Source organism: Suncus etruscus, chromosome 11 (assembly GCF_024139225.1).
Source record: "Suncus etruscus isolate mSunEtr1 chromosome 11, mSunEtr1.pri.cur, whole genome shotgun sequence".
Lineage (NCBI taxonomy): Eukaryota > Metazoa > Chordata > Mammalia > Eulipotyphla > Soricidae > Suncus > Suncus etruscus.
In genome coordinates, this window is record NC_064858.1 from 61,022,249 (window position 1) to 61,048,758 (window position 26,510).

A 26,510-nucleotide genomic window follows, 5' to 3' on the forward strand; every position below is an offset into this window, starting at 1 on the left:
ATCGTTAATTATTTTATGCAACAGTCAGTGAAGGGCCAGTGATAATGCCTTTTCCTATAATAACCCATCAATATAAAATACGGGAGAATTGAATAAAGGAATGGATAACAGAGGAGATTACAAATGTATCCTTTTGAAGAAATCCCAGGCGTTTCTGGAGGGATAATGGGAGAAAACTTCTCCTGAAAAATCTGCTGGGGATTATTGAAGGTACTCACTGAGAGGTAATATGCATTCAATTTCCTTTGTTAGAATTGGCAGGACTATTATTTCAGGATCAAATCTTAACAAAAGAAACTGCCCTTAGCCTTGCTTTGATGATAAGAACAGCAATCAATTCCAAATAGGGCACAGGAACAGAGTGGTGGCGCAGCAGGTAGGACGTTTGCCTTGCATGTGGCTGACCTAGGATGGACCAGTTTGATCCCCTGGCATCTCTTATGGTCCCCCAAGCCAGGGCAATTTCTGAGCGCATAGCCAGGAGTAACCCCTGAGCATCAAAAAAACCAAATAGGACAAAAATGTTGCTTGTTATGTAAATAAAACCATTTCTGAGGCCTTGCGAAACAGCTGAGCAATAGCACCCATATGAGAATGAGGATTTTGCAAAAATTAAAAGCCACACCTTCGGAGCTGGAGTCATAGCACAGCATCAGGGCATTTTGCCTTGCATGTAGCCAACCTGGGATGACTCAGGTTTGATCCCGATATTCCAAATGATCCCACTGCACATAGCCAGGAGTAACCCCTGAGCCCACCGGGTGTGGCCCCAAAATCAAAGAAACAAAAGGAAAAAAAGGTTGCATTGTAACCCTTTCTCCTTTCCTGCTGCCTGCGATACTGTCTGCCCATTCAGGGCAGATTATTACTCTATCATTGGGTTCTTACGATCAATTTTTTTTCCCCCCACACCAGGTGTTGCTCAGGACTTGTGGCTCAGGAACCTCTCCTGGCAGGCTCTGGGGCTTTATGGAGTTTCAGGGATTGGATCCGTGTGTCGGCCACGTGCAAGGCATACGCCCTATAGCTATATTATATCTTTGGTCCCTCCATTGAATTCTTGGGAGCACCGGAGGAGATAAGAGAAAGTAACTGGGGGGGGGGGCAAAGCAGGAAGGTTGCTTGACCTGCATGCAGTACACCGGGGTTGGATCCTTGGCATCCCCCTCCCGTCCAATCAGGAGTGATTCCCGAGTGCAAAGCTAGCAGTAAGCTCGAGCACTGCTGGGTGTGACCCCATCCGGGCACAAAAGGTGTTCTGCGTTCTCCTGGCACCTCCTAGCTCTGGACACAGACTTCCTCCTCTCCCTCCTGAGCGACGCGAATACTAGATGCTCAGTGAAAGTGGCTCGACAGCTGGAGGGCGCTTGCCTCCCACAGGGACCCCGGCCCGGGTTCATTCAGTCCCTGGCATGCCTGGCCTATGACGGAGGGGTACGTCCCGTGTGGTCCCCCCAACCTGCCAGGACTAATTCCTGAGTGCAGAGCCTCGAGTAAGCCCGACCCAAAGGAATACCAAGTGGCTGGCGCAGTCGGGGTAACACGTGGTGTAGGGCAGAGGGTCTGGGGCGCCCTCGAGGCGGGGCGCCCGGGCGCCGGGCAGGCAGCCACGTCGCCGTCTACCGGGCACGGCAGCGAGCGTGCGAGCGAGCGAGCGAGCCAGCGAAACCCAGGCACCGGCCCGCGGCCGCCCCGCCCCGCCCGTCACGTGGCCCGCGCGCGCCGCCCCTCCCGCCCCCGAGCGGCGCGGTGCATTGTGGGCGGAGGGGCGGGGGTTGGAAGATGGCGGCTCCCAGCCTCCTCCACTGGAGGCGGGTTTCCTCCTTCACGGGGCCGGTGCCCCGCGCGCGGCACGGACACCGCGCCGTGGCCATCCGGGAGCTGATGATCATCTTCGGCGGGGGCAACGAGGGCATCGCGGACGAGCTGCACGTCTACAACACGGGTGAGCGCGGGGCCCGGCGGCTCCTCGGCCGCGCCTGCGGGCGCGCAGGGGGAGGGGAGCGAGCGGGCGAGGCGGCGGCGGCGGCGGCCTGACAGCTGTCACGGCCCGGCCACGGCCGAGGGCGAGGGCCGGCGGGAGCGCGACTCGGCCGCAGGCGGCTCCTTTCCCGGAGCCGGAGTCGGCGGGGCGGACCCGAGCCCGAGCCCGAGCGCGTCGCCCCGCCCCGCCGGCAAACGGTCCCGGACGCCGGCCCTTCCCTCCGCCCCAGCCCCGCGGGGAGCCTGGGCCGGGCCGTTCGCCGTTCGCCCCCGCCTGGCCCCTCCGCGCCGCGCCCCTCGGGCTCCCAGGCCCGTCCCTGTCGCACCCGGCGCCGAGCCCACGGCCAAGCGGCTCCGGTCCTTCCCGGCCAGTGCCCGCGTCCGGAACCCCAGGGCTGGAGGAGGGAAAGGAAAAGCCGAGGAGGCGGCGCGGCGCCGCACACTGGCACCCGCAGCGGGTCGGTGGCGCGGGACGGACCCTGCCCAGGACGTGAGCGTGTGCATGCTCGCGTGTGTGTGTTTCGGTGCCCCGCGCCCACAAAGAGGACTGTCCGCCTGCCCGAGCCCGAGGTCGGGAGGCGCCTCTATCATCTTTCCCACGTGCACACGAGCAGCCTGTTCCCACATTGCTGGGAACTAGTTGCTGGATTTTGAGTCCCTCTTATGGTCGCAACTTTTCTTTTGACCGGACAACACGGCCAGAGTAGTGACTAGGTAGTCTAAAACAGCTGGGTCTAAACTAGATAGGACAGCGAGCGGGTAGGCACATGTCTTCTGCACTGGTTCAATCTCCTGTTCCCCATAGGGTTCCAGAACCCTGCCAGGAGCTACCTTAGCCAAAGATAGGATTCAACTTTGAGGAACGCCAGGTAGGACCCAGAAACCAACAAATAAACACAAAATAGTGAAGAAGGGAAATTAGTTTTCTCCCCTTCTCCACCTCCTGGTACCTCCACTTTCAAGTGAAGTTTTTTTTTTTTTAAACTGTGGAGGATATGCTCAGAGGACTTGAGCTGATGTGGGAGCCTTGGGTTCCATTCTCCATGGGTCTCCCCAATTCCCAGCAGTAACCCTCAGCGTACGGGGTGATAAAGGTTGTTTGGAAAAAAAAAACTTCCTAAAATAAGTTAGCATTGGCTTGAATTTGGTACTACCTGTTGCATGGGTGCAGACTTAAAGTTCTTTTTTTGGGGGGGGCTTTTTGGGCCACACCCGGTGACGCTCAGGGGTTACTCCTGGCTATGCGCTCAGAAGTCGCTCCTGGCTTCGGGGACCATATGGGATGCCGGGGGATTGAACCGTTGTCCCTCCTAGGCTAGCGCTGGCAAGGCAGACACCTTACCTCTAGCGCCACCACACCAGCCCCCATCAGACTTAAAGTTCTTAAGCCATTCTCAGAGGCCAGCTCTTTAGTTTGTGAAAATAGATACTCAGCAAGCAAGGTTCTCATGAGAATTGAGTGATAGAGGCCAGAGAGATAGTACAGCAGGTAGGATGTTTGCCTTTCCTGGGGCTTACTTGAGTTTTGATATCCAATGCCTCATTTGGTCCCTAGAACACTATCAGCAGTAATTCCTGAGTACAGAGCCAGGAGTTATGCCTGAGCATAACTGGTGTGCCTCCAAAACAAAACAAGCAGCAACAAAAGATAATTGAATTAACTGGATCTGGATTTTACAGCAGCTGAGTTTTTACTGTGAGACGTTTGACAGTCGGTATGTCACTAGCATTCCTTTTTCTAGTGGGACAAATGAAAATTTTAGTTTACCGCTGAGTGGTCAGAGACATCACTAGTTGAGAGTTGCTGAGATACATGATACAAATAAATACACATTCATTCATAGTCTGTGATACTTGTTTAATATCTGATCTTATTTTTATTTTGGCAACCAGTCACAAATCAATGGTTCCTCCCAGCTGTTAGAGGAGACATCCCTCCTGGCTGTGCTGCCCATGGATTCGTCTGTGATGGTACCAGAATATTGGTATTTGGAGGAATGGTTGAATATGGTAGATACAGCAATGAGCTATATGAATTACAGGTAAGTAAGTACACTGCATTTTTATTCTCTATTTGAAATTCTTTTTTTTTTTTTTTTTTTGTTTTTGGGCCACACCCAGCAGTGCTCAGGGGTCACTCCTGGCTGTCTGCTCAGAAACAGCTCCTGGCAAGCACGGGGGACCATATGGGACACCGAGATTCGAACCAACCACCTTTGGTCCTGGATTGGCTGCTTGCAAGGGAAACGCAGCTGTGCTATCTCTCCGGGCCCTCTATTTGAAATTCTAATAATAGTATTTCTAACTCTGAGAGATTTCAGGTAATTCATTTTGTAGCTTCAAAGACCAGTGTTTAAGTGTGTCTACTACTGGGGACAGAGGCATACAGCAATTAGGGCACTTGTCTTGTACATGCCCAACCCCAGATTCAATCCCTGATATCACAAATAGTTCCCTAAACTCCACCAGGAATGGTCCCTAAACCCTGAGCACCACAGAGTGTGTGTGACCTGTAAAATCACCCCACACGCTGTATCTCCAACTCCAGATGGAGTCTGAATCAGGGTCACACATGAAATAATCCAAACCAGGCTGAAGGTGAAACAGTATCATCTGGCAGTCTTCTCCAACAAGCTGCCTGACAGAGCTGCCATTTTTATTGAGTACAGAGACCACCTGTAGGTGGGGCAGTAAGGACTATGTAGGACAGATGGCTCAGGCTATCCCACTGCTATTGCTCTGGCTCTCGAGCCTATCATTTTTTGTTTGTTTTTGTTTTTGGGCCACACCCGGCAGTGCTCAGGAGTTACTCCTGGCTGTCTGCTCAGAAATAGCTCCTGGCAGGCACCGGGGACCATATGGGACACCGGGATTCGAACCAACCACCTTTGCTCCTGGATCAGCTGCTTGCAAGGCAAACGCTGCTGTGCTATCTCTCTGGGCCTCAAGCCTATCATTTATTGTTTTTGGTTTTTAGGCCATACCAAAAGCAGCAGCATTCAGGTTACTTCTGACATTTCATTCAGAAATTATTCCTGGCAGGCTCAGGGGACTATATGGCATGCCCAGAATTGAACCTGGGTCAGCTTCATGAAAGGCTCTACGCGCTGTCACTCTGTCCCCAAGCCTATTAATTCTGAGTCAACACCCAATACAGGGTCACATATTTTAAAAATGTTTTAAAACAAAATTTATTATCATAAGTAAATGTTTTTTATACCTAGTTTATAGACCTATATACGTGAGATCACATACAATTTTCTCAGGTGAAAAGAATTCCTGTTTTTGAGCAGTAATTCAACTTCTGTCTACTGTGCAGTGGTTGTGAGCTAACCCTGCCTCAGGTGCCTGCCTGCTGCAGTGTTCCCTACAATGGGGGCTTGATATATGGGTTTTGGAGGGTTTGTTTTGGGCCACACTCAGCAGTGCTCAGGGTGCACTCAGGGATCACTCCTGGCAATACTTGGGGGTATCTTATGTAATTTCAGGGGTAGAACCCTGGTCATTCATCAGCAAGGCAAGTGCTCTCCCCACTGTACTGTCTCTCCAGCCCAGGGTCTGAGTATTTATGTTCCTAGCAAGTTCCTGCCTAGAATGTGCTTTGAAAATGTCCGCTTTAGTTATAGGAATTGTTACCTTCACATTAATAATCAGTTTTTCTTCTTGGAATGACATATAGAAATGAGTAGTAATGGGACTAGAGCTCATGAGTGTAGGAGGCCCATCCTGGAACTGCATGATGCCCTGAAAACTATAAGGTGTGGCTCCCAAACAAAACCTATACAAAGTTCCTTTGTATAGTTCCTTCCTTCCTTCCTTCCTTCCTTCCTTCCTTCCTTCCTTCCTTCCTTCCTTCCTTCCTTCCTTCCTTCCTTCCTTCCTTCCTTCCTTCCTTCCTTCCTTCCTTCCTTCCTTCCTCCCTTCCTTCCTTCCTTCCTCCCTTTCTCCCTCCCTCCTTCCCTCCCTTCCTTCCTTCCTTCCTTCCTTCCTTCCTTCCTTCCTTCCTTCCTTCCTTCCTTCCTTCCTTCCTTCCTTCCTTCCTTCCTTCCTTCCTTCCTTCCTCCCTTTCTCCCTCCCTTCCTCCCTCCCTCCCTTCCTTCCTTCCTTCCTTCCTTCCTTCCTTCCTTCCTTCCTTCCTTCCTTCCTTCCTTCCTTCCTTCCTTCCTTCCTCCCTTCCTTCCTTCCTTCTCTTGGGGACACACCGGCAATGCTCAGGCATTACTCCCGGCTCTGCACTCAGAAATTGCCCCTGCCAGGCTCGGGACCATGTGGGATGCCGGGGAATTGAACCCGTGTCCATGTTCCAGGTTGGCCATGTGCAAAGCAAACATCCTATCCGCTGTGCTATTGCTCCAGGGCCCTGTCTACATACTATCTAAATCTGACTCTCGGAAACCCAAACTCAGAGGCCTCTGTGGCAGCCTTTGCTGACTTTCTTCTTTTTTTTTTTTTTTTGGTTTTTGGGCCACACCCGTTTGACGCTCAGGGGTTACTCCTGGCTGTGAGCTCAGAAATCGCCCCTGGCTTGGGGAGACCATATGGGACGCCGGGGGATCGAACCGCAGTCCGTCCTACGCTAGCGCTTGTAAGGCAGACACCTTACCTCTAGCGCCACCTTCCCGGCCCCTGACTTTCTTCCTAAACTCCCATTTTCCCAAGTCTTTAATTATGTGGACATTTGTTAATTGGCATATGGGGTTTATATCTGTTTATAAGTAACTCATTCAAATATAGTTTAGAGGGGCTGGAGCTATAGCACAGTGATAGGGCATTTGCCTTGGTTTGATCCCTCAGCGTCCCATATGGTCCCCCAGGCCAGAAGCGATTTCTGAGTGCATAGCCAGGAGTAATCCCTGAGCATCACCAGTTGTGGCCCCAAAACATAAACAAACACTATATATATATATAACATATATCTATCTATCTATCTATCTATCTATATAGTTTAGATAAGGAAGTACCCATCTGAGTTTGATTTGTTGAATTATTATTAGGTTTATATTAAAGGTTAAAGTATATGCTATTAATGAGTTGATGTCAGAAAGCTAGGTAACATAAGTTAAATTTACTTTTACAGCTATATACAATACTGGGCCAGAGCAAAATCATAGCAAGTTGGGCATTTGCCTTGCATGCAGCCAACCTGCTTATGATCCCCGGCATCCCATACGGTCCTCTGAACCTGCCAAGAGTGATACCTGAGTGCAAAGCCTGAGCCTGGGTGGGTCTGATCCAAAAATCATGACAAAAAAAAAAAAAATAAAGCTATATACAGTGCTGAATTTTTCATTTGTAAAATATTTCAGTACAGTTAATGTTATTGTAAACTTAGTTTGCTATTGTGAAAATCTCTATGTATAGAAGACCTGACTGCATTTTTTTGTTGTTAGTTTGGGCCCATCTAGCCAAGCTCAGTGTTTACTCCTGGTACTCCTGAATTCTGAGTTCACTCCTGGTGAGCTAAGGGGACCATTATGCAGTGCTGGGTATTGAACCCCAGTCATGTGCAAGGCAGGCTCCCTGCCAGTTGTACTCTCTCTCTCTCTCTCTGACCCCATATTGGCCTGGTTTTACACCATTGACAGTATGGGAATTATGATTGTATGTGTTTATGCCCCTCATTTTTTAGGCAAGTCGTTGGTTATGGAAAAAAGTGAAGCCCCACCCCCCAGCTTCTGGCTTGCCTCCTTGTCCTCGGCTTGGACATAGCTTCTCTTTATATGGTAACAAATGTTTTTTGTTTGGTGGACTTGCAAATGAAAGTGAAGACTCAAACAACAATGTTCCCAGGTATGTGACTCTTTTTCAGACCAAATGCTCATTTTCTGGGTTGAGCTGAGCTCCTAAACTAATTTGGCTATGCCTCCTTTTCAGAAAAGGCAGCACCTCCTTTCCCCTTCCCATTGCCTACAAAAATGGATGTTTAAAGCAAACAAATAATAGCATATCCCCCCTCACAACTAAGTCTATTACTGTCCCTGGATCATTTGCTTCGTGGGTTGGGGGGTGAGGTTAGGGGATGATGTCATGTATCACCCACTTTGGGAAGTACTGGTTTAGATTAAGAGCATTCAATTTCTTTTTTTTTTTTTTTTATAAATTATCTTTATTTAAACACCGTGATTACAAATACAATTGTAGTTGTATGATTACAGTCATGTAAAGAACACCCCCCTTCACCAGTGCAGGATTCCCACTACTAATTTCCCAGATCTATCTACTCCCCAACCCACCCACACCTGTACTCGCGACAGGCTTTCTTTTTCCCTCATTCATTCACATTGTTATGATAGTTTTCAGTGTAGTTATTTCCTTAACTGCACTCATCACTCTATGTGGTGAGCTTCATGTCATGAGCTGCATCTACTGAGAAGATAGGGGGAAATAAGGGTTGGGACTGAGGCAGTAAAATATTAGAAATGAGATTTGTAGGGCAGTATCAAGGTCACAATACAAGATGGATGTTATGGATATATAAAATATATGCATACAATACTATCAATAAGAAAACAAGGAGAAAAAAATTCCAGTGACTATCCCAACATAAAGCAGTACTAAAACGGCCCGCCCTCCTCCCAAAGTGCATTTCCATTAGTGTAGGAAGCCTGAGGACCACTAAGAGTCCACCTGAACCCACTTCTGGCCATCTGAGCTGGCACCCAGGGAAGGCCTGGAGTCAGGGGAAAAAGACAAGGATGACTGGGGGTCTGCCAAACCTCCCAGCACACCCCAGGCCAGGGAGAAGGGCTCCGGTATGGGGCCTCCCCAAACCCCATACCTGGCAAGAACTGGTCTCCAGAATCAAAGAGGAAACCGGAGGCCAGAAGCATTCAATTTCTTAGACCTTAATTGAGCTTTTTTTTTTTTGAGGGGGGCGGTTGGGTCACAGCCAGCTGCACTCAGGAGTTACTCCTGGCTCTGCTCTCCTGCCAGGCTGGGGGACCATATAGGATGCCAGGAATCGAACCTGGGTCCATCCCAGGTTGGCTGAATGCAAAGCAAATGCCCTACTGCTATGCTATCTTTTTGGCCCCCACCTTTTTTTTTTTTTTTTTTTTTTGGTTTTTGGGCCACACCCAGTAACGCTCAGGGGTTACTCCTGGCTATGTGCTCAGAAGTTACTCCTGGCTTGGGGGACCATATGGGACGCCAGGGGATCGAACCGCGGTCCGTCCAAGGCTAGCGCAGGCAAGACAGGCACCTTACCTTTAGCGCCACCGCCCGGCCCCATTGGCCCCCACCTTTATTAGCTTTTATTTTTTTACACTTAAACCTAAAACTGTTGTGAGTAAATTCATTTTTAAAAGTTTTTTAAATTCTTAACATTTCTTGTTATTTAACTTTATCATATGTAATTACCATTGATAGTACTTCTTTTTTTGTTTGTTTTTGTTTTTTGGGGGGGGGCACACCTGTTTGATGCTCAGGGGTTACTCCTGGCTAAGAGCTCAGAAATTTCCCCTGGCTTGGGGGGACTATATGGGACGCCGGGGGGATCGAACCGCAGTCCTTCCTTGGCTAGCACTTGCAAGGCAGACACCTTCTAGCGCCACCTCACTGGCCCCGATAGTAGTACTTCTTTTAACAATTTTTTTTTTGGTTTTTGGGTCATAACCGGCAGCACTTGGGTTATTCTTTTTTTTTGGTTTTTGGTTTTTGGGCCACACCCGTCAGTGCTCAGGGGTTACTCCTGGCTGTCTGCTCAGAAATAGCTCCTGACAGGCACGGGGGACCATATGGGACACTGGGATTCGAACCAACCACCTTTGGTCCTGGATCGGCAGCTTGCAAGGCAAACGCCACTGTGCTATCTCTCCCGGCCCCCAGGGTTATTCTTTTTTTTGGGGGGGGGGGCTCGTCCGGGATATGAACCCGAGGGTTATTCTTGACTCTGCGTTCAAAAGTCATTCTTGGCAGTTTCAGGGGACCATATGAGATGCCGGTAATCAAGCCTGTGTTCATCCAGGGTTGGCTGTATACAAGGCAAATGCTCTATTGCTGTGCTATTGCTTTGTCCCTTAGCAATATATATATATAATTTTTTTTTTTTTGCCTTTTGGGCCACACCTGGTGACGCTCAGGGGTTACTTTTGGCTAGGTGCTCAAAAATCTCTCTTGGCTTTGGGGACCATGTGGGATGCCTGGGATTAAACCGAGGTCTGTCCTAGGTCCGACCCCAGCAATATTTTTTTTTTTTATATATTGAGCCATCAAGTATTTTATTTAGGTGGTAAATGATAGCAAAATGTAACACATGCGGGGCCGGGCGGTGGCGCTAAAGGTAAGGTGCCTGCCTTGCCTGCGCTAGCCTTGGACGGACCGCGGTTCGATCCCCCGGTGTCCCATATGGTCCCCCAAGCCAGGAGCAACTCCTGAGCACATAGCCAGGAGTAACCCTGAGCGTTACCGGGTGTGGCCCAAAAACCAAAAAAAAAAAAAAAAAAAAGTAACACATGGGCCCCGGAGAGATAGCACAGCGGTGTTTGCCTTGCAAGCAGCTGATCCAGGACCAAAGGTGGTTGGTTCGAATCCCTGTGTCCCATATGGTCCCCCGTGCCTGCCAGGAGCTATTTGTGAGCAGACAGCCAGGAGTAACCCCTGAGCACCGCCGGGTGTGGCCCAAAAACCAAAAAAAAAAAAAAGTAACACATGCCTGCTGTATTTATTTAATTAATTTATTTTTTGGTGGGCCACACCCGACAGTGCTCCTGGATTACTCCTAGCTTACTACTGGCTCTGTACTCAAGAATCACTCCTGGTGTGCTTGAGGGACAATAATTGGTACCAGGGATTGAACCCAGATCACTCACATGCAAAGCAAGCAACTTACCTGCTGTACTGTTGCTCCAGCCCTTCACATGATTATTTTATTTACTTCTTTTTGTTCTTGTTGTTTTGTTTTGTTTTTGGGCCACACCTGTCGGCACTCAGAGATTATTCCTAGCTCTGCACTTGGAAATCACTCCTGGCAGGGTTGGGGTACCATATGGGATGGTGGGAATAAAACCCGGATCTGTCTCAGGTCGGCTGCATGTAAGGCAAATGCCCTACTGCTGTGCTATCTCTCCAGCTTATTTACTTCTTTTTTTGGGGGGGAGGGGTCACACCCAGCAGTGCTCAGGGATTACTCCTGGCTCCACACTCAGAAATTGCTTCTGGCAGGCTCAGGGGACCATATGGGATGCCGGAATTTGAACCACTGTTCTTCTGCATGCAAGGCAAACACCCTAAAACCATGCTATCTCTCTGGCCCCTTATTTATTTCTTATTGGGGCATATACAGTAGTTTTCAGGGGCAACTCCTGGCTTACACTCAGAGTTTACTCCTTCTCTGTACTCAGAAATCACTCCTGATGGTACTCAGGGGGATGCTGGGTATTGAACTTGGGTTGGTTGTATGCAAATCCCTGTCCACTGTACTATCTCTCCAGCTTCCTCCTCCATCATATTTTTTTTAAAGCCAATCAAATTGAGCAGTGGAGGGGTTATATACCAACTTTTGTGATACTAACATTAATAAGTTCTGATAAACCACTGTCATTGGACCAGCCCCTCCATCATATTTTTAGTATTCATGTAAATGGGCTAGCCTGATGGGGTCTGTGTCACCTCCCCTTAGTTGTGGGCATAGTTTGACTAACAGGGTATGGTGAAAAAGACATTACGTAATCTGTGAGGCAGAATATAGGAAGTCAATACAGCTTCAGCTTCATTGTAGGACACTGCTGTTGAAATCATGAATGGCCATATGAATCCAGCTGCCCCAGGACCTCTATCTGGAGAAATCTTATTTTGGTGTATTAGGCTAACAATCCCAGAGAAGTCTTTCTTTTATCACTGGTGAGGCTCAGACAAGGGAATAAACATTGGAGTCTTTCATTTATGGATTCAGCCATCAATGCTCTACCCTTTTAGTTGCTTATGGATAGATGCACTAGCTAGGGGTCTCAAACACAATTTACCTGGGGGCCTCAGGAGGCAAAGTCGGTGTGATCCGTGAGTGCAAAGTCAGTAGTAAGCCTTGAACATTGGGGGGTGTGACCCAAACAACTAAAACAAAACAAAACAAAAAAAAAAGATTCCTCTAGGGCAGGGCCACTAAATGTTGTATGGAGGGCCGAGTTTGAGACCCCTACTAGCCTAATAAAGTGTTTGCTGTTTTAGGTCATTAACTTTGTTTGGCACTTGGTTCAGTGACTTTAGTTGGCAAATTGTCAGAGCCCCAGCCCCAGGCTCTTTACAGAAGTCCATCTATGCATAATAGAAGCATGCTACAGTGCTAGAGAGAGCACGGTGGTAGGCCAACCCTTGATGGACCCCGGTTATATTCCCAGTATCCTATGTGGTCCCCGGAGCCTGCCAGAAGCATTTTTTTTTTTTTGGTTTTTGGGTAACACCCAGCAGTGCTCAGGGGTTACTCCTGGCTCTATGCTCTCAGGGGACTATATGAGTTGCCGAGATTCAAACCACTGTCTTTCTGCTTGCAAGGCAAACGTTCTACCTTCATGTTATCTCTCCGGCCCCAACCAGGAGTAATTTCTGAGCTCAGAGCCAAGAGTAACCCCTGAGCGCCGCTGGGTGTGGCCCAAAAATCTGGGGGAAAAAAAAAGCATGCTACAAATTCTGTTTTGCTACCTTTTCACCTTTTTCAAAAGTCACATCATGTCTTTTTCTCCATATTCTGTTAGTCACAAGTCTATCCAAAATCAAGGGAAGAAGTAGAGTATAAAAATTGGCAGCTATCTTTTTGTCTTTTTATAATTTTTTGTTTGTTTGGTTTGGGTTTTGGGACACATCCAGCAGTGTTTAGGGGTTACTACTGACTCTGCATTCAGGAATCACTCCTCATGAACTCAGGGGAACATATGGGATGCCAGGTATTAAAACTGGGTTGGCCACATGCAAGGCAAGTTTCTTACTTGGTATACTATTGCTCTGGTTCCTGCAGCTATATTTTGAAACTACCACTTTTGTTATGAACAAAAGTGTTAGCTAAAGAATGGTAGATTTTTTTTAAAGTCTCTTATGTTCTCCTGAAAAGCATCAGTATATACTAAAATTCAATAAATATGGATGAGGACCTCTCTTAATCTTTCTGTAGTATGTGACTTTTCAAAGAAAAGGTCTTTGAGGGGTTAGCACAGCAGTAAGGTATTTACCTTGCATTTGGGCAACACAGGGCAGACCCCGATTCGAATTCCAGCATCCCATATGGGTTACTCCTGGCTTTGTGTTCAGAAATCGCTCCTGGCAGGCTCGGGGGACCATCTGGAATGCCGCAGATAGAACCTAGGTCTGTCCCAGCTCAGCAGTGTGCAAGGCAAACACCCTACTGCTGTACTATCACTTCAGCTCTATATTAACATTTTAATTTTTAATTTGGACAGTGGTAGGGTGTTTGCCTTGCACATGGCCAACCTGGGACTGACCCTGGTTCTATTCTCGTCATCCACATGGTCCCCCTTCCCCAGTCTGCCAGGAGTGATTTCTGAGTGCAGAGCCAGTAGTAACCCCTGAGACACCGAGTGTGGCCCAAAAACCAAAAAAAAAAAATTTTTTTTAATTTAAACGTTTTTTATTTATTTAACTTTTGGGGGGTCACACCCGGTGGTGCTTAAGGGTTGATTCTGGCTCTATGCTCAGAAATCACTCCTGGCAGGCTCGGGGACTATATGGGATGCTGGGATTTGAACCACTGACCTTCTGCATGCAAGGCAAACACTGTACTTTCATGCTATCTCTCTGGCCCCTAATTTAAACTTTTATTTAAAACTTTTGCTTTCCTAGATATTTAAATGATTTTTATGAGTTGGAACTACAGCATGGTTCTGGTGTTGTTGGTTGGAATATTCCAGTGATGAAAGGGATTGTGCCTTCTCCAAGAGAATCCCACACAGCTATTATATATTGCAAAAAAGATTCTGGACGCCCTAAAATGTATGTCTTTGGTGGAATGTGTGGTGCTCGCCTAGATGATCTTTGGCAGCTTGACATAGGTAAGTTGAATTTGGGTCAGGCCCAGGAATTGGCTAAGGCTGATAATGACATATGAAAACTCACCTCGAAAAATATTTCTGATTGACTATTGAGTTGTACTAGATTTATAAACAGCACCTGTAGCGAGCCCCAGTGGCAGCATAGCAGAAGGTGAATGGTTGAACCACATTGGACACATTTGATTTATGATAGTAAATCTTCCATGCTCCCTCAACATCAGTTCCCCGTATGTTCTGGTTTGCTTTACTTTATCTTGGTGTGTGCTTTCATACATACTTATTCCCTTTTGCCCTGGAAAGTGTCCTAGATGGACCTGCTTACATTTATATGGTTAGAAGACGAAGCAATCAATGTTGCTGCTGGTTAGTAAAAAAAACCCTGTAGTAGCTCTTTGAAGGGATCTTAGGAATGATTGAATGGCTTGACTATATGTTTGTTTGTTTGCTTGCTTTTGGGCCACACCCAGCAGCACTCAGGGGTTACTTCTGGCTCTGAGCTCAGGAATCACTCCTGGTAGGCTCGGGGACTATGTGGAATGCCGGGAATTGAATCCCGGTCCTTCCTGGGTCAGTTGCGTTCAAGGCAAACGTGCTGTTTGCCTTTGGGCTATCAATCCAGCTCATGGCTTGACTATTTTGCCTTTGACACAACATGCTCTTACAATGTCAAAATCATTTTCTGGCCTTCAAAGTTGATGGCAACCCTAAATACCACTCCCTTTCACAAATAGCAACGTGTAAATGTAAGCATGTATTTGTGATTGGCGATGGATATCAGCTAGGAACACTGATCTTAAAAGAAAACTGTTTTACAAGATTCTGGTGTCATTTTTATAAGCTTCTATAATTTCCAGCTTTTTCTTAGTTGAGGTGATTTGCTGTTACTAGTTCAAGCTGTTCATGTACTTACTTTTATTTTTAGAAACTATGTCCTGGTCAAAACCAGAAACCAAAGGGACAGTGCCGCTTCCACGAAGCCTTCACACAGCCAGTGTGATTGGAAATAAGTAAGGAATTTCTCTGTAGTCTTTTTCTTTTTAAGAAAAAAATAAGTATATCAACAGAAGAATGATACTAACAGTTTTTAGAAGTAGGTTATAGAACTCAGTGTTTGATTATCCTTATTGGAGCTAAAGTAATTGGCCTGGGCCAGAGAAGTAGTACAGGGTTTAAGGCACTTGCCTTGCATGTAGCTGACCTTGGTGCCATACCCACCCAGTCATCTTGGGGGACCATGTGATTGGTGCTAGGGACTGAACAGAGTCTCCCATATGCGAAGTATGTGCTCTAGTGTTTTTAGCTATTCCCTGACCTTGAAATAGCCCTGACTTCAACTTGTCAGAACATTTTGATTCCATATAACTTCATAAAATTATAAACTCTTGTCTTCTTTGTTTTTTTTTTTTTGGGGGGGGCACATTCAGCGATGCTCAGGAATTATTCCTGATTCTGCACTCAGAAATTACTAACTAGCATTGCTCTGGGGATTATATGAGATGCTAGGGATACGAGGGATGGAACCTGGTTGTCTGCAAGTGCTCTTACACACTGTACTTTCATTCTAGTCCAAAATTATTAACATTGGGGACGGAGAGATAGTACATGGGTTGGACTTGTACCAGACAACTAGGTTTGAATGAAGTGTGTTTGCTCCCCCAAAGCATTCTGGCCAAAATTGATCCCAAAGCACAGAGCCAGAACACTGCTAAAAGCATGGCCCTAAAACTAAAATATAAACATACTTTTAAAACAAGATAAAAAAAAGACAATAAAATTAGTTTATTACTAATTATTTTTTGCAATTTCAATTTTTTTATAATTATCTTTATTTAAACACCGTGATTACAAATATGATTATAGTTGTATGATTACAGTCATGTAAAGAACACCCCCCTTCACCAGTGCAACATTCCCACCACCAATTTCCCAGATCTCCCTCCTCCCCACCCCCCCATACCTGTACTCGAGACAGGCTTTCTACTTCCCTCATTCATTCACATTGTTATGATAGTTTTCAGTGTAGTCATCTCTCCAACTTCACTCATCACTCTATGTGGTGAGCTTCATGTCATGAGCTGCACCTACCAGCCCTCATCTCTCTTGTCTCTGAGATACTGTTAAAAATGTCTTTCATTTTTCTTAAAGCCCATAGATGAGTGAAACCATTCTGCGTCTTTCTCTCTCCCTCTGACTTACTTCACTCAGCATAATAGATTCCATGTACATCCATGTGTAGGAAAATTTTATGACTTCATCTCTCCTGACGGCTGCATAGTATTCCATTGTGTATATGTACCACAGTTTCTTTAGCCACTCATCTGTTGAAGGGCATCTTGGTTGTTTCCAGAGTCTGGCTATTGTAAATAGTGCTGCAATGAATATAGGTGTAAGGAAGGGATTTTTGTATTGTATTTTTGTGTTCCTCGGGTATATTCCTAGGAGTGGTATAGCTGGATCATATGGAAGCTCAGTTTCCAGTTTTTGGAGGAATCTCCATATCGCTTTCCATAAAGGTTGTACTAGACAGCATTCCCACCAGCAGTGAAAAAGAATTCCTTTCTCTCCACATCCCCGCCAGCACTGCTTGTTTTCCTTTTTTGTGATGTGTGCCAATCTCAGTGGCGTGAGGTGGTACCTCATAGTAGTTTTGATTTGCATCTCCCTGACGATTAGTGATGTTGAACATCTTTTCATGTGCCTTTTGGCCATTTGCCTTTCTTCTTTTTCAGTGTCTGTTCATTTCTTCTCCCCATTTTTTGATGGGGTTAGTTGATTTTTTCTTGAATAGTTCTATCAGTACCTTGTAAATTTTGGATATTAGTCCTTTATCTGATGAGTATTGGGTGAATAATTTCTCCCACTCAGTGGGTGGCCTTTGCATTCTGGGCACTATTTTTTTTGAGATGCAGAAGCTTCTCAGCTTAATATAGTCCCATCTGTTTATCTCTGCTTCCACTTGTTTGGAAAGTGCTGTCTCCTCCTTAAATATGCCTTTAGTCTCAATGTCCTGGAGTGTTTCACCTACATGTTGTTCTATATACCTTATAGTTTCAGATCTGATATCAAGGTCTTTAATCCATTTGGATTTTACCTGCGTACATGGTGTTAGCTGGGGGTCTGAGTTTGCTTTTTTGCAAGTGGCTAACCAGTTGTGCCAACACCATTTGCTGAAGAGGCTTTCCTTGCTCCATTTAGAATTTCTTGCTCCTTTATCAAAAAACCAGGTGGTTATATGTCTGAGGAACCTTCTCTGAGTACTCAAGCCTATTCCACTGATATGAGGGTCTGTCTTTATTCCAATACCATGCTGTTTTGATAACTATTGCTTTGTAATACAGCTTAAAATTGGGGAAAGTAGGGGCTGGTGAGGTGGCGCTAGAGGCAAGGTGTCTGCCTTGCAAGCGCTAGCTAAGGAAAGGACCACAGTTCGATCCCCCGGCATCCCATATGGTCCCCCCAAGCCAGGGGCAATTTCTGAGCGCATAGCCAGGAATAACCCCTGAGCATCAAACGGGTGTGGCCCGAAAAACCAAAAAAAAAAAAAAAAAAAATTGGGGAAAGTAATGCCTCCCATATTCCTTTTCCCAAGGAGTGCTTTAGCTATTTAAGGGTGTTTATTGTTCCAAATGAATTTCAGAAGTGTTTGATCCACTTCTTTGAAGAATGTCATGGGTATCTTTAGAGAAATCACTTTAAATCCGTACAATGCTTTTGGAAGTATTGCCATTTTAATGATGTTGATCCTGCCAATCTATGAGCAAGGTATGTGTTTCCATTTCCGTATGTCCTTTCTTATTTCTTGGAGCAGTGTTTTATAGTTTTCTTTGTATAGATCCTTCACATCTTTAGTCAGGTTGACTCCAAGATTTTTGAGTTTGTGTGGCACTGATGTGAATGGGATTGTTCTCTTAATGTCCATTTCTTCCCTATCATTATTAGTGTATAAAAAGGCCATTGAGTTTTGTGTGTTAATTTTGTAGCCTGCCACTTTGCTATATGAATCTGTTATTTCTCGAAGTGTTTTGGTAGAGTCTTTAGGGTTTTCTAAGTAGAGTATCATGTTATCTGCAAAGAGTGAATGCTTGACTTCTTCCTTTTCTATCTGGATTCCCTTGATATCTTTTTCTTGCCTAATCGCTATAGCCAGTAATTCCAGTACTATGTTGAATAGGAGTAGTGAAAGAGGACAGTCTTGTCTTGTACCAGAATTTAGAGGGAAGGATTTTAGTTTTTCTCCATTGAGGATAATATTTGCCACTGGCTTCTGGTAGATGGCTTTAACTATATTGAGAAAGGTTCCTTTTATTCCTATCTTGCTGAGAGTTTTCATCAAGAATGGGTGTGGAACCTTATTAAATGCTTTTTCTGCATCTATTGATATGACCATGTGATTTTTATTTTTCTTGTTGTTGATGTTGTGTATTATGTTGATAGATTTACGGATGTTAAACCAGCCTTGCATTCCTGGGATGAAACCTACTTGATCAAAGTGAATGATCTTGATGAGGCACTGGATCCTGTTCACCAGGATTTTGTTGAGGATCTTTGCATCTGTGTTCATCAGGGATATTGGTCTGTAATTTTCTTTTTTGGCAGCATCTCTATCTGGTTTTGGTATTAAGGTGATGTTGGCTTCATAAAAGCTATTTGGAAGTGTTCCTATTTTTTCAATTTCATAAAAGAGCCTGGCCAGGATTGGTAGTAGTTCCTCTTGAAAGGTTTGAAAGAACTCATTCGTGAATCCATCAGGGCCTGGACTTTTTGTTTTTGGGCAAATTTTTGATTACAGTTTTAATTTCCTCAATAGTGAAGGGGGTGTTTAGATATGCTACATCTTCTTTATTCAACCGTGAAAGGTTATATGAGTTCAAAGATTTATCCATTTCGTCCAGGTTCTTTTTTTTTTTTTTTGTGGTTTTTGGGTCACACCCGGCAGTGCTCAGGGGTTATTCCTGGCTCCAGGCTCAGAAATTGCTCCTGGCAGGCACGGGGGACCATATGGGGCGCCGGGATTCGAACCGATGACCTCCTGCATGAAAGGCAAACGCCTTACCTCCATGCTATCTCTCCGGCCCCATTGTCCAGGTTCTCATATTTAGTGGCATAGAGTTTCTCAAAGTAGTCTCTGAATACCCTTTGAATCTCTTCAGTATCTGTAGTGATCCTCCCCCTTTTCATTTCTAATATGCATTATCAAGTTTCTCTCTCTTGTGCTTTGTGAGTTTTGCCAATGGTCTATCAATCTTGTTTATTTTTTCAAAGAACCAACTTCTGCTTTTGTTGATCTTTCGGATTGTTTTTTGGGTTTCCATTTCATTGATTTCTGCTCTCAGCTTTGTTATTTCCTTCTGTCTCCCTATTTTTAGTTTCTTTTGTTGATCATTTTCTAATTCTATAAGCTGCGTCATAAGCTATTCATGTATGCTCCTTCTTCCTTCCTGATGTGTGCTTGCAAAGCTATAAATTTTCCTCTCAGTACCGCTTTTGCTGTATGCCATAGGTTCTGATAGTTTGTGTTTTCATTGTCGTTTGTTTCCAGGAAATTTTTGATTTCTTCTTTGATTTCATCTCGGACCCACTGGTTGTCCAGTAGTAGGCTGTTTAATTTCCAGGTGTTAAATTTTTTCTTCTGTGTCCCTTTGTAGTTCACATCTAACTTCAGAGCCTTGTCAGCAAAGATAGCCTGCAAGATTTCTATCTTTTTGATTTTTATGGAGGTAAGTTTTATGTGCCAGTACGTGGTCTATCCTGGAGAATGACCCATGTACGTTGGAAAAGAATGTGTATCCAGGTTTCTGAGGATGGAGTGTCCTATATATATCTATTAGGCCTCTTTCTTCCATTTCTCTTTTCAGGTCTAGTATATTTTTGTTGGGTTTCCATTTGGTTGACCTATCAAGTGTTGACAAGCCTGTGTTGAAGTCTCCCACAATTATTGTGTTATTATTGATATCCTTCTTCAGATTTGTCAACAATTGTATTAAATACTTTGCTGGTCCCTCATTGGGTGCATATATGTTTAGGAGAGTGATTTCATCCTGCTGTACATATCCCTTGATTAGTACATAATATCCATCTTTGTCCCTTACAACTTTTCTGAGTATAAAGTTTGTGTCGTCTGATATTAGTATGGCCACCCCTGCTTTTTTAAGGGTGTTGTTTGCTTGAATGATTTTCCTCCATCCTTTGATTTTGAGTCTATGTTTATTCTGACTATTCAGGTGTGTTTCTTATAGGCAGCAGAAGGTTGTCTTCAGTTTTTTGATCCATTTTGCCACTCTGTGCCTCTTAATGGGTGCATTTAGTCCATTGACATTGAGAGAAATAATTGTCATGGGATTTATTGCCATCTTTGTGTAGAAGTTTGGTGTTTTTTGTTCTCTTTAGAATAGATCTTTCAGTTTTTCTTTTTTTTTTTTTTTTTTGGTTTTTGGTTTTGGGGTCACACCCAGCAGCGCTCAGGGGCCACTCCTGGCTCTACGCTCAGAAATCACTCCTGGCAGGCTCTGGGGACCATATGGGATGCCAGGATTTGAACCACCGACCTTCTGCATGCAAGGCAAATGCTTTACCTCCATGCTATCTCTCCGGCCCCTCAGTTTTTCTTTTAAGGCTGGTTTTGAGTCTGTAAAGTTTTTGAGCTGTTGTTTATCTGTGAAGCCATGTATACTTCCTTCAAACTTGAAAGTGAGTTTTGCTGGGTGCAGTATTCTTGGCGAAGCATTTATTTCATTGAGTTTTGTCACTATATCCCACCACTGCCTTCTGGCCTTGAGTGTTTCTGGTGACAGGTCTGCTGTAAATTTCAAGGATGCTCCCTGGAATGTAATTTCCCTTTTCGATCTTGCTGCTTGCAGTATTCTATCTCTATCTGTGGGATTCATCATTGTGACTAGGATGTGTCTTGGGGTGTTTCTCCTGGGGTCTTTTTTAGCTGGTACTCTTCGGGCATGCAGGATTTGGTCACATGTTTTCTTTAGCTCTGGTAGTTTCTCTGTGATGGTTTTTTTTTTTTTTACATTTTGGGTCACACCCCGCGGTGCTCAGGGGTTACTCCTGGCTGTCTGCTCAGAAATAGCTCCTGGCAGGCACGGGGGACCATATGGGACACGGGGATTCGAACCAACCACCTTTGGTCCTGGATTGGCTGCTTGCAAGGCAAACGCCACTGTGCCATCTCTCTGGGCCCTGTGATGATGTTCTTGACTATTGATTCTTCCTGGAGATTTTCTTCTTGGGTTTCTGTGACTCCAATGATTCTAAAGTTGTTTCTGTTGAGCTTATCAAAGACTTCTATTTTCATCTGCTCATATTCTTTGAATAACTTTTCCATTGTCTTATCCTTTGATTTAAGGCTTTTTTCCAGTCTCTTGTGCTGTGTAAAGTTGTTATGCATCTCATCTTCCAGCACACTAATTCTATCCTCAGCAGCTTTTAACCTGTTGGAAAGCTCATCCATTATGTTCTTCAATTCGTCTACTGAGTTTTTCAGACCTGTTATTTGACCTGATATTTCAGTTTGGAGTTTTCTGATTTCTATCTTCATAGTGTGTTGATTTTTATTAGTGTTCTGATTTATACTTTCTTTGAGTTCTGTGAGCAACCTCCATATTTCTTTTTTTTTTTTTTTTTTTTGGTTTTTGGGCCACACCCTGTGACGCTCAGGGGTTACTCCTGGCTATGCGCTCAGAAGTTGCTCCTGGCTTCTTGGGGGACCATATGGGATGCCGGGGGATCGAACCGCGGTCCGTCCTAGGCTAGCGCAGGCAAGGCAGGCACCTTACCTCCAGCGCCACCGCCCGGCCCAAAATTTCAAGTCCTTTTTTTTTTTTTTTTTTTTTGGTTTTTGGGCCACACCCGGTAAGGCTCAGGGGTTACTCCTGGCTATGTGCTCAGAAGTTGCTCCTGGCTTGGGGGACCATATGGGACACCGGGGGATCGAACTGCGGTCCGTCCAAGACTAGCGCAGGCAAGGCAGGCACCTTACCTTTAGCGCCACCGCCCGGCCCCAAAAACTCATTTCTTTTTTTTTTTTTTTTTTTTTTTTTGGTTTTTGGGCCACACCCGGTGACGCTCAGGGGTTACTCCTGGCTATGTGCTCAGAAGTCGCTCCTGGCTTGGGGGACCATATGGGACGCCGGGGGATCGAACCGCGGTCCGTCCGAGGCTAGCGCAGGCAAGGCAGGCACCTTACCTTTAGCGCCACCGCCCGGCCCCAACCTCCATATTTCTTCTCTAAACTCCATTTCTGAAAGATTGCTTAGGTGGTTGGCCATTGTTGGGTAATCAGAGTTTCCATCTTCATTCTCTGTGGCTGAAGTTGGTCTGTGTAGTTTTCCCATTGTCACGCTTATGCTGTGGGTTTTTCTACATGTTGTGGTGGTATTCATTGGCTATGTGGAGTGTGCAGTCGCTAAGCGAAGTGGAGCGGCAGCGCTCCTATGCTTTTACCCCTTATAGGTGGGCTTAAGGGGGCCAGCAGAGTCAGCTTTATCCGCAACTCTCACCTCAGCCAAGGCAAGCCGTTGGGATGAATGCCAGAGATGATCAGAGTTCCCAGGTTGAAGCAAGCCCGGGGAAGCCCCAAAATGTCTGCCGAGCTTAAGGTGCCCAGCAGAGTCTGTCTTATCCACAACTCCAGCTGGAAAGACACACCTCAGCGAGGCACGCCCTCAGGGGATTAATGCCAGAGAAGTTCAAAGTTCCCAGGTTGAAGCAAGCTGGGGGAGGCCCCAAAATGTCTGCCGAGCCTAAGGGGCCCAGCAGTCAGCTTTATCCGCAACTCCAGCCCAGAAACATTCACCTCAGCGGAGGCAAGCTGTCAGGGGATGAATGCCAGAGAAGTCAAAGTTCCCAGGTTGAAGCAAGTTCGAGAAAGCCCCAAAATGTCTGCTGAGCTTAAGGGGTCCAGCAGTCTCGCAATCTCAATTTTTTATTATAATACCATGATTTATCAAGCTGTTCCTAATACAGTCATTTTAGGCATTAAAAGATCAAACACCAAAACCACCAGTAGTGTGACTTTCGCTTCTCTAATGTACCCAGTTTTCCACCCACCACCCCAGCCTGCCCAACAAACAAATTTATTTCATATTGTTTGTTGTAACACAAAGCCAAATGGAGTTATCAAAACTTAGATCAGTGAGGGTCAATTTGAAATGATTGTTATATCTCTCAGTGGTATGATTAAAGTCAGAGTCTGTGGGTTGACCCTTCTGTATTACTGTTTAGGCTTTATTATCTTATTTATTTTTTATTATTTATTATCTTATTTCCATTATCTTCCTAGTGATCAGTGAATAAATAGTCCTGAAGTTTTGAGACAGCAAATAAGCAATTCCAGGGCTGGAAAGATAGCATGGAGGTAGGGCATTTGCCTTACATGCAGAAGGACAGTGGTTCAAATCCCAGCATCCCATATATGGTCCCCCGAGCCAGGAGTAACCCCTGAGAGCTGCCAGGTGTGACCCAAAAACCAAAATAAATAAATAAATACAAAAATTTATTCTTAGCATTTAATATTTGTTTGTTTTGGTGTCGCTACTGGCAGGCTTGGGGGACCATATGGGAAGTTGAGGATTGAACCCGGGTCTGTCCCGTATTGCCACATGCAAGGCAAACACCCTACCACTGTGCTATTGCTCTAGCCCCAGCATTTCAATTTATTTTAATTAAACCTCTAGGGAAAAATATTGGCTACTTTATGTTTCAGGATGTACATTTTTGGTGGATGGGTTCCACATAAAGGGGAAAATAATGAGACTTCATCCCATGATTGTGAATGGAGATGTACCAGCTCATTTTCTTACCTAAATCTGGGTAAGTCTTTGAAGAGTTATTGATATTAAGTTAATTAATACAATTATTTCGTTATTTTGTTTAAGAAGAAAATATTAGTCATGAATATTCATATCTTTTTAGATACAGCAGAATGGACCACCCTAGTATCAGATTCTCAGGAAGATAAAAAAAATTCAAGGCCAAGACCAAGAGCTGGGCATTGTGCTGTTGCTATTGGCACTCGACTGTATTTTTGGAGTGGGAGAGATGGCTACAAAAAAGCATTAAATAGTCAAGTGTGCTGCAAGGATCTTTGGTATCTTGATACTGGTAGGTAAGAGTATTTAAAAAATATCATTTTGGGGGGCCAGAGAGATAGCACAGCTGGTAGGGCATTTGTCTTGAATGCAGCTGACATAATATGGACGGTGGTTCAAATCCCAGCATCCCATATGGTCCCCAGTGCCTGCCCGGAGTGATTTCTGAGCACAGAGCCAGGAGTAACCCCTGAGCGCCACCAGGTATGACCTGAAAAACAAAAAATCATTTTTCCTTTAGTTAGGTAAATACTTGATTCTTTGGAGGGTTATACCTGGTTGATGCTCAGGGGTTAGTACTCCTGGCTCTGCACTCTGGAAATACTGGGGTTGCTTGGGGAACTATATGGGATGCCAAGGATCTTGCCCTGGTTGACCACATGCAAAGCAAGCTCCCTCCCTCTGTCCTATCGCTCCGACCCCAATTGAATAATTTTTATCTTCGGAGACTGTAAATGCCACAGCCTTTCTTTCCCATAATTAAAGTGAATGGAACAAATAATATATGTAGATACTACTACAGTGGGGCTATTAGTTCCCCTCTCCTTGAATCTTGTTTGGCTTTAATGACTCCCTAAAAAGAGTCACTTCTCCTGAGAAAGGGAAAATAGCTTTACAATGGAATGACCCAGTCAAAACCCCCTTAATCAGTGTTAATATTGCTAGTGACATCCCTTCTCCCTCCCTCCCTCCCTCTTGGTGATACTCAGATGTTAATTCTGGCTCTGCATTTAGCAGAGTGCCCTTTAGCAAGTAGAGTGCCATTTAGCAAGTGCCCTTCCCATATTGTTGTTGTTCAGACTCCTCAATCCTTTGTCAATGAATTGAGGTTGTGCTGTACCTGCAGTGTTCAGGTTCTATTCCTGGCTTTGTTACTCGCCAAGCCATGTGGTGCTGAAGATTGAACTGCAGGGGCTTCAGTATGCAGAGTACATGCTCCATATAGCTCTTTGATCCATCTCCCAGCCTTTGATGAATATTTAAATAGGAGTTTTGTTTTTTGGATTTTGGGTGATGCTTAGGGGTTACTACTGGCTCTGTGCTGAGAAATTGTTCCTATCTTGAGGGACTATATGGGACACCGGGGGATCGAACCATGGTCAGTTCTGGGTCAGCTGCATGCAAGGCAAATTTCCTACCGCTGTGTCATTGCTCTGGCCCCCAAACAGGAATTTTTAAAATTTTGAGAATGCTGCAATGATAAAAGTGATAAAATTCTTTTATTTTGTTTTTGTTTGTTTGTGTTTGGGCCACACTTGGTGGCACTTAAGTGTTACTCCTGGCTCTCTGCTCAGAAATCATACCTGGCAGGCCCGGGGGACCATATGGTATGCCGGGATTCGAACCACTGTTGTTCTTGGGTCAGCTGCTTGCAAAGCAAATGCCCTACCACTGTGCTATCTCTCTGGCCCCAAAGTTCTTTATTATTGAAGAATTTAAAGTACAAGACATTGTGAGGGCAGGGGACATGGGATAATGGGACACTGATCAAAGCATCAAAAGTTTAGAGTCTGGGGAACAGAGTGATAGCCTAGCAGTAGGACATTTTGCCTTGCACGCAGCTGACGCAGGACAGATCTTGGTTCTATCCCCCGGCATCCCATACAGTCTCCCGAGACAGAAACAATTTCTGAGTGCATAGCCAAGAGTAATGCCTGAGTGTCACATGGTGTGGCCCAAAAAGCAAAAGAAAAAAGTTTAGGTTCTGGTAAGCCGCTTAGGACAGTAGGAAAGAGTAATGAGGTAGTAAGTTGGGTCTAAGGGAAAAGGTGATTGCTTCACAGTCAGAATTGGGGAAGAATGAGAAGACAGTGAGATATAATCCAGATTATGAGACCATTTTTGTGCAGAAATATTGCAGCAAAAGTGAATCGTTAAAATAGGGGCTCTGGGCCGGGCGGTGGCGCTAGAGGTAAGGTGCCTGCCTTGCCTGTGCTAGCCTAGGACGGACCGCGGTTCGATCCCCCGGTGTCCCATATGGTCCCCCAAGCCAGGAGTAACCCCTGAGCGTCACCGGGTGTGGCCCAAAAAACCAAAAAAATAAAAAAAAAAAATAAAATAAAATAGGGGCTCTGAGCTGGGACTATCTAGACTTGGTTTCTTCTTTCTCTCTTTCTCTTTCTTTCTCTCTTTCTCTCTCTCTCTTTCTTTCTTTCTTTCTTTCTTTCTTTCTTTCTTTCTTTCTTTCTTTCTTTCTTTCTTTCTTTCTTTCTTTCTTTCTTTCTTTCTTTCTTTCTTTATTTCTTTCTTTCTTTCTTTCTTTCTCTCTCTCTCTCTCTCTCTCTCTCTCTCTCCCTCCCTCCCTCCCTCCCTCCCTCCCTCCCTCCCTCCCTCCCTCCCTCCCTCCCTCCCTCCCTCCCTCCCTCCCTTCTTCTTCTTTCTTTCTTTCTTTCTTTCTTTCTTTCTTTCTTTCTTTCTTTCTTTCTTTCTTTCT

The 26,510-nt window shown here is 45.2% G+C and overlaps 1 protein-coding gene across 1 annotated transcript in view; it reads left to right on the plus strand.

Moving 5' to 3' along the window:
- Positions 1-1,776: 1,776 nt before the first annotated feature.
- Positions 1,777-26,510, plus strand: part of HCFC2 (host cell factor C2) — a 64,437-nt gene continuing 39,703 nt past the window's right edge. The window contains exons 1-7 of the mRNA XM_049783152.1: positions 1,777-1,945; positions 3,877-4,025; positions 7,613-7,773; positions 13,771-13,979; positions 14,902-14,986; positions 23,692-23,798; positions 23,901-24,089. Coding sequence (XP_049639109.1) covers positions 1,783-1,945; positions 3,877-4,025; positions 7,613-7,773; positions 13,771-13,979; positions 14,902-14,986; positions 23,692-23,798; positions 23,901-24,089 — 1,063 coding nt within the window. The 5' untranslated portion in view covers positions 1,777-1,782. The remainder of the gene's footprint in view (positions 1,946-3,876; positions 4,026-7,612; positions 7,774-13,770; positions 13,980-14,901; positions 14,987-23,691; positions 23,799-23,900; positions 24,090-26,510) is intronic.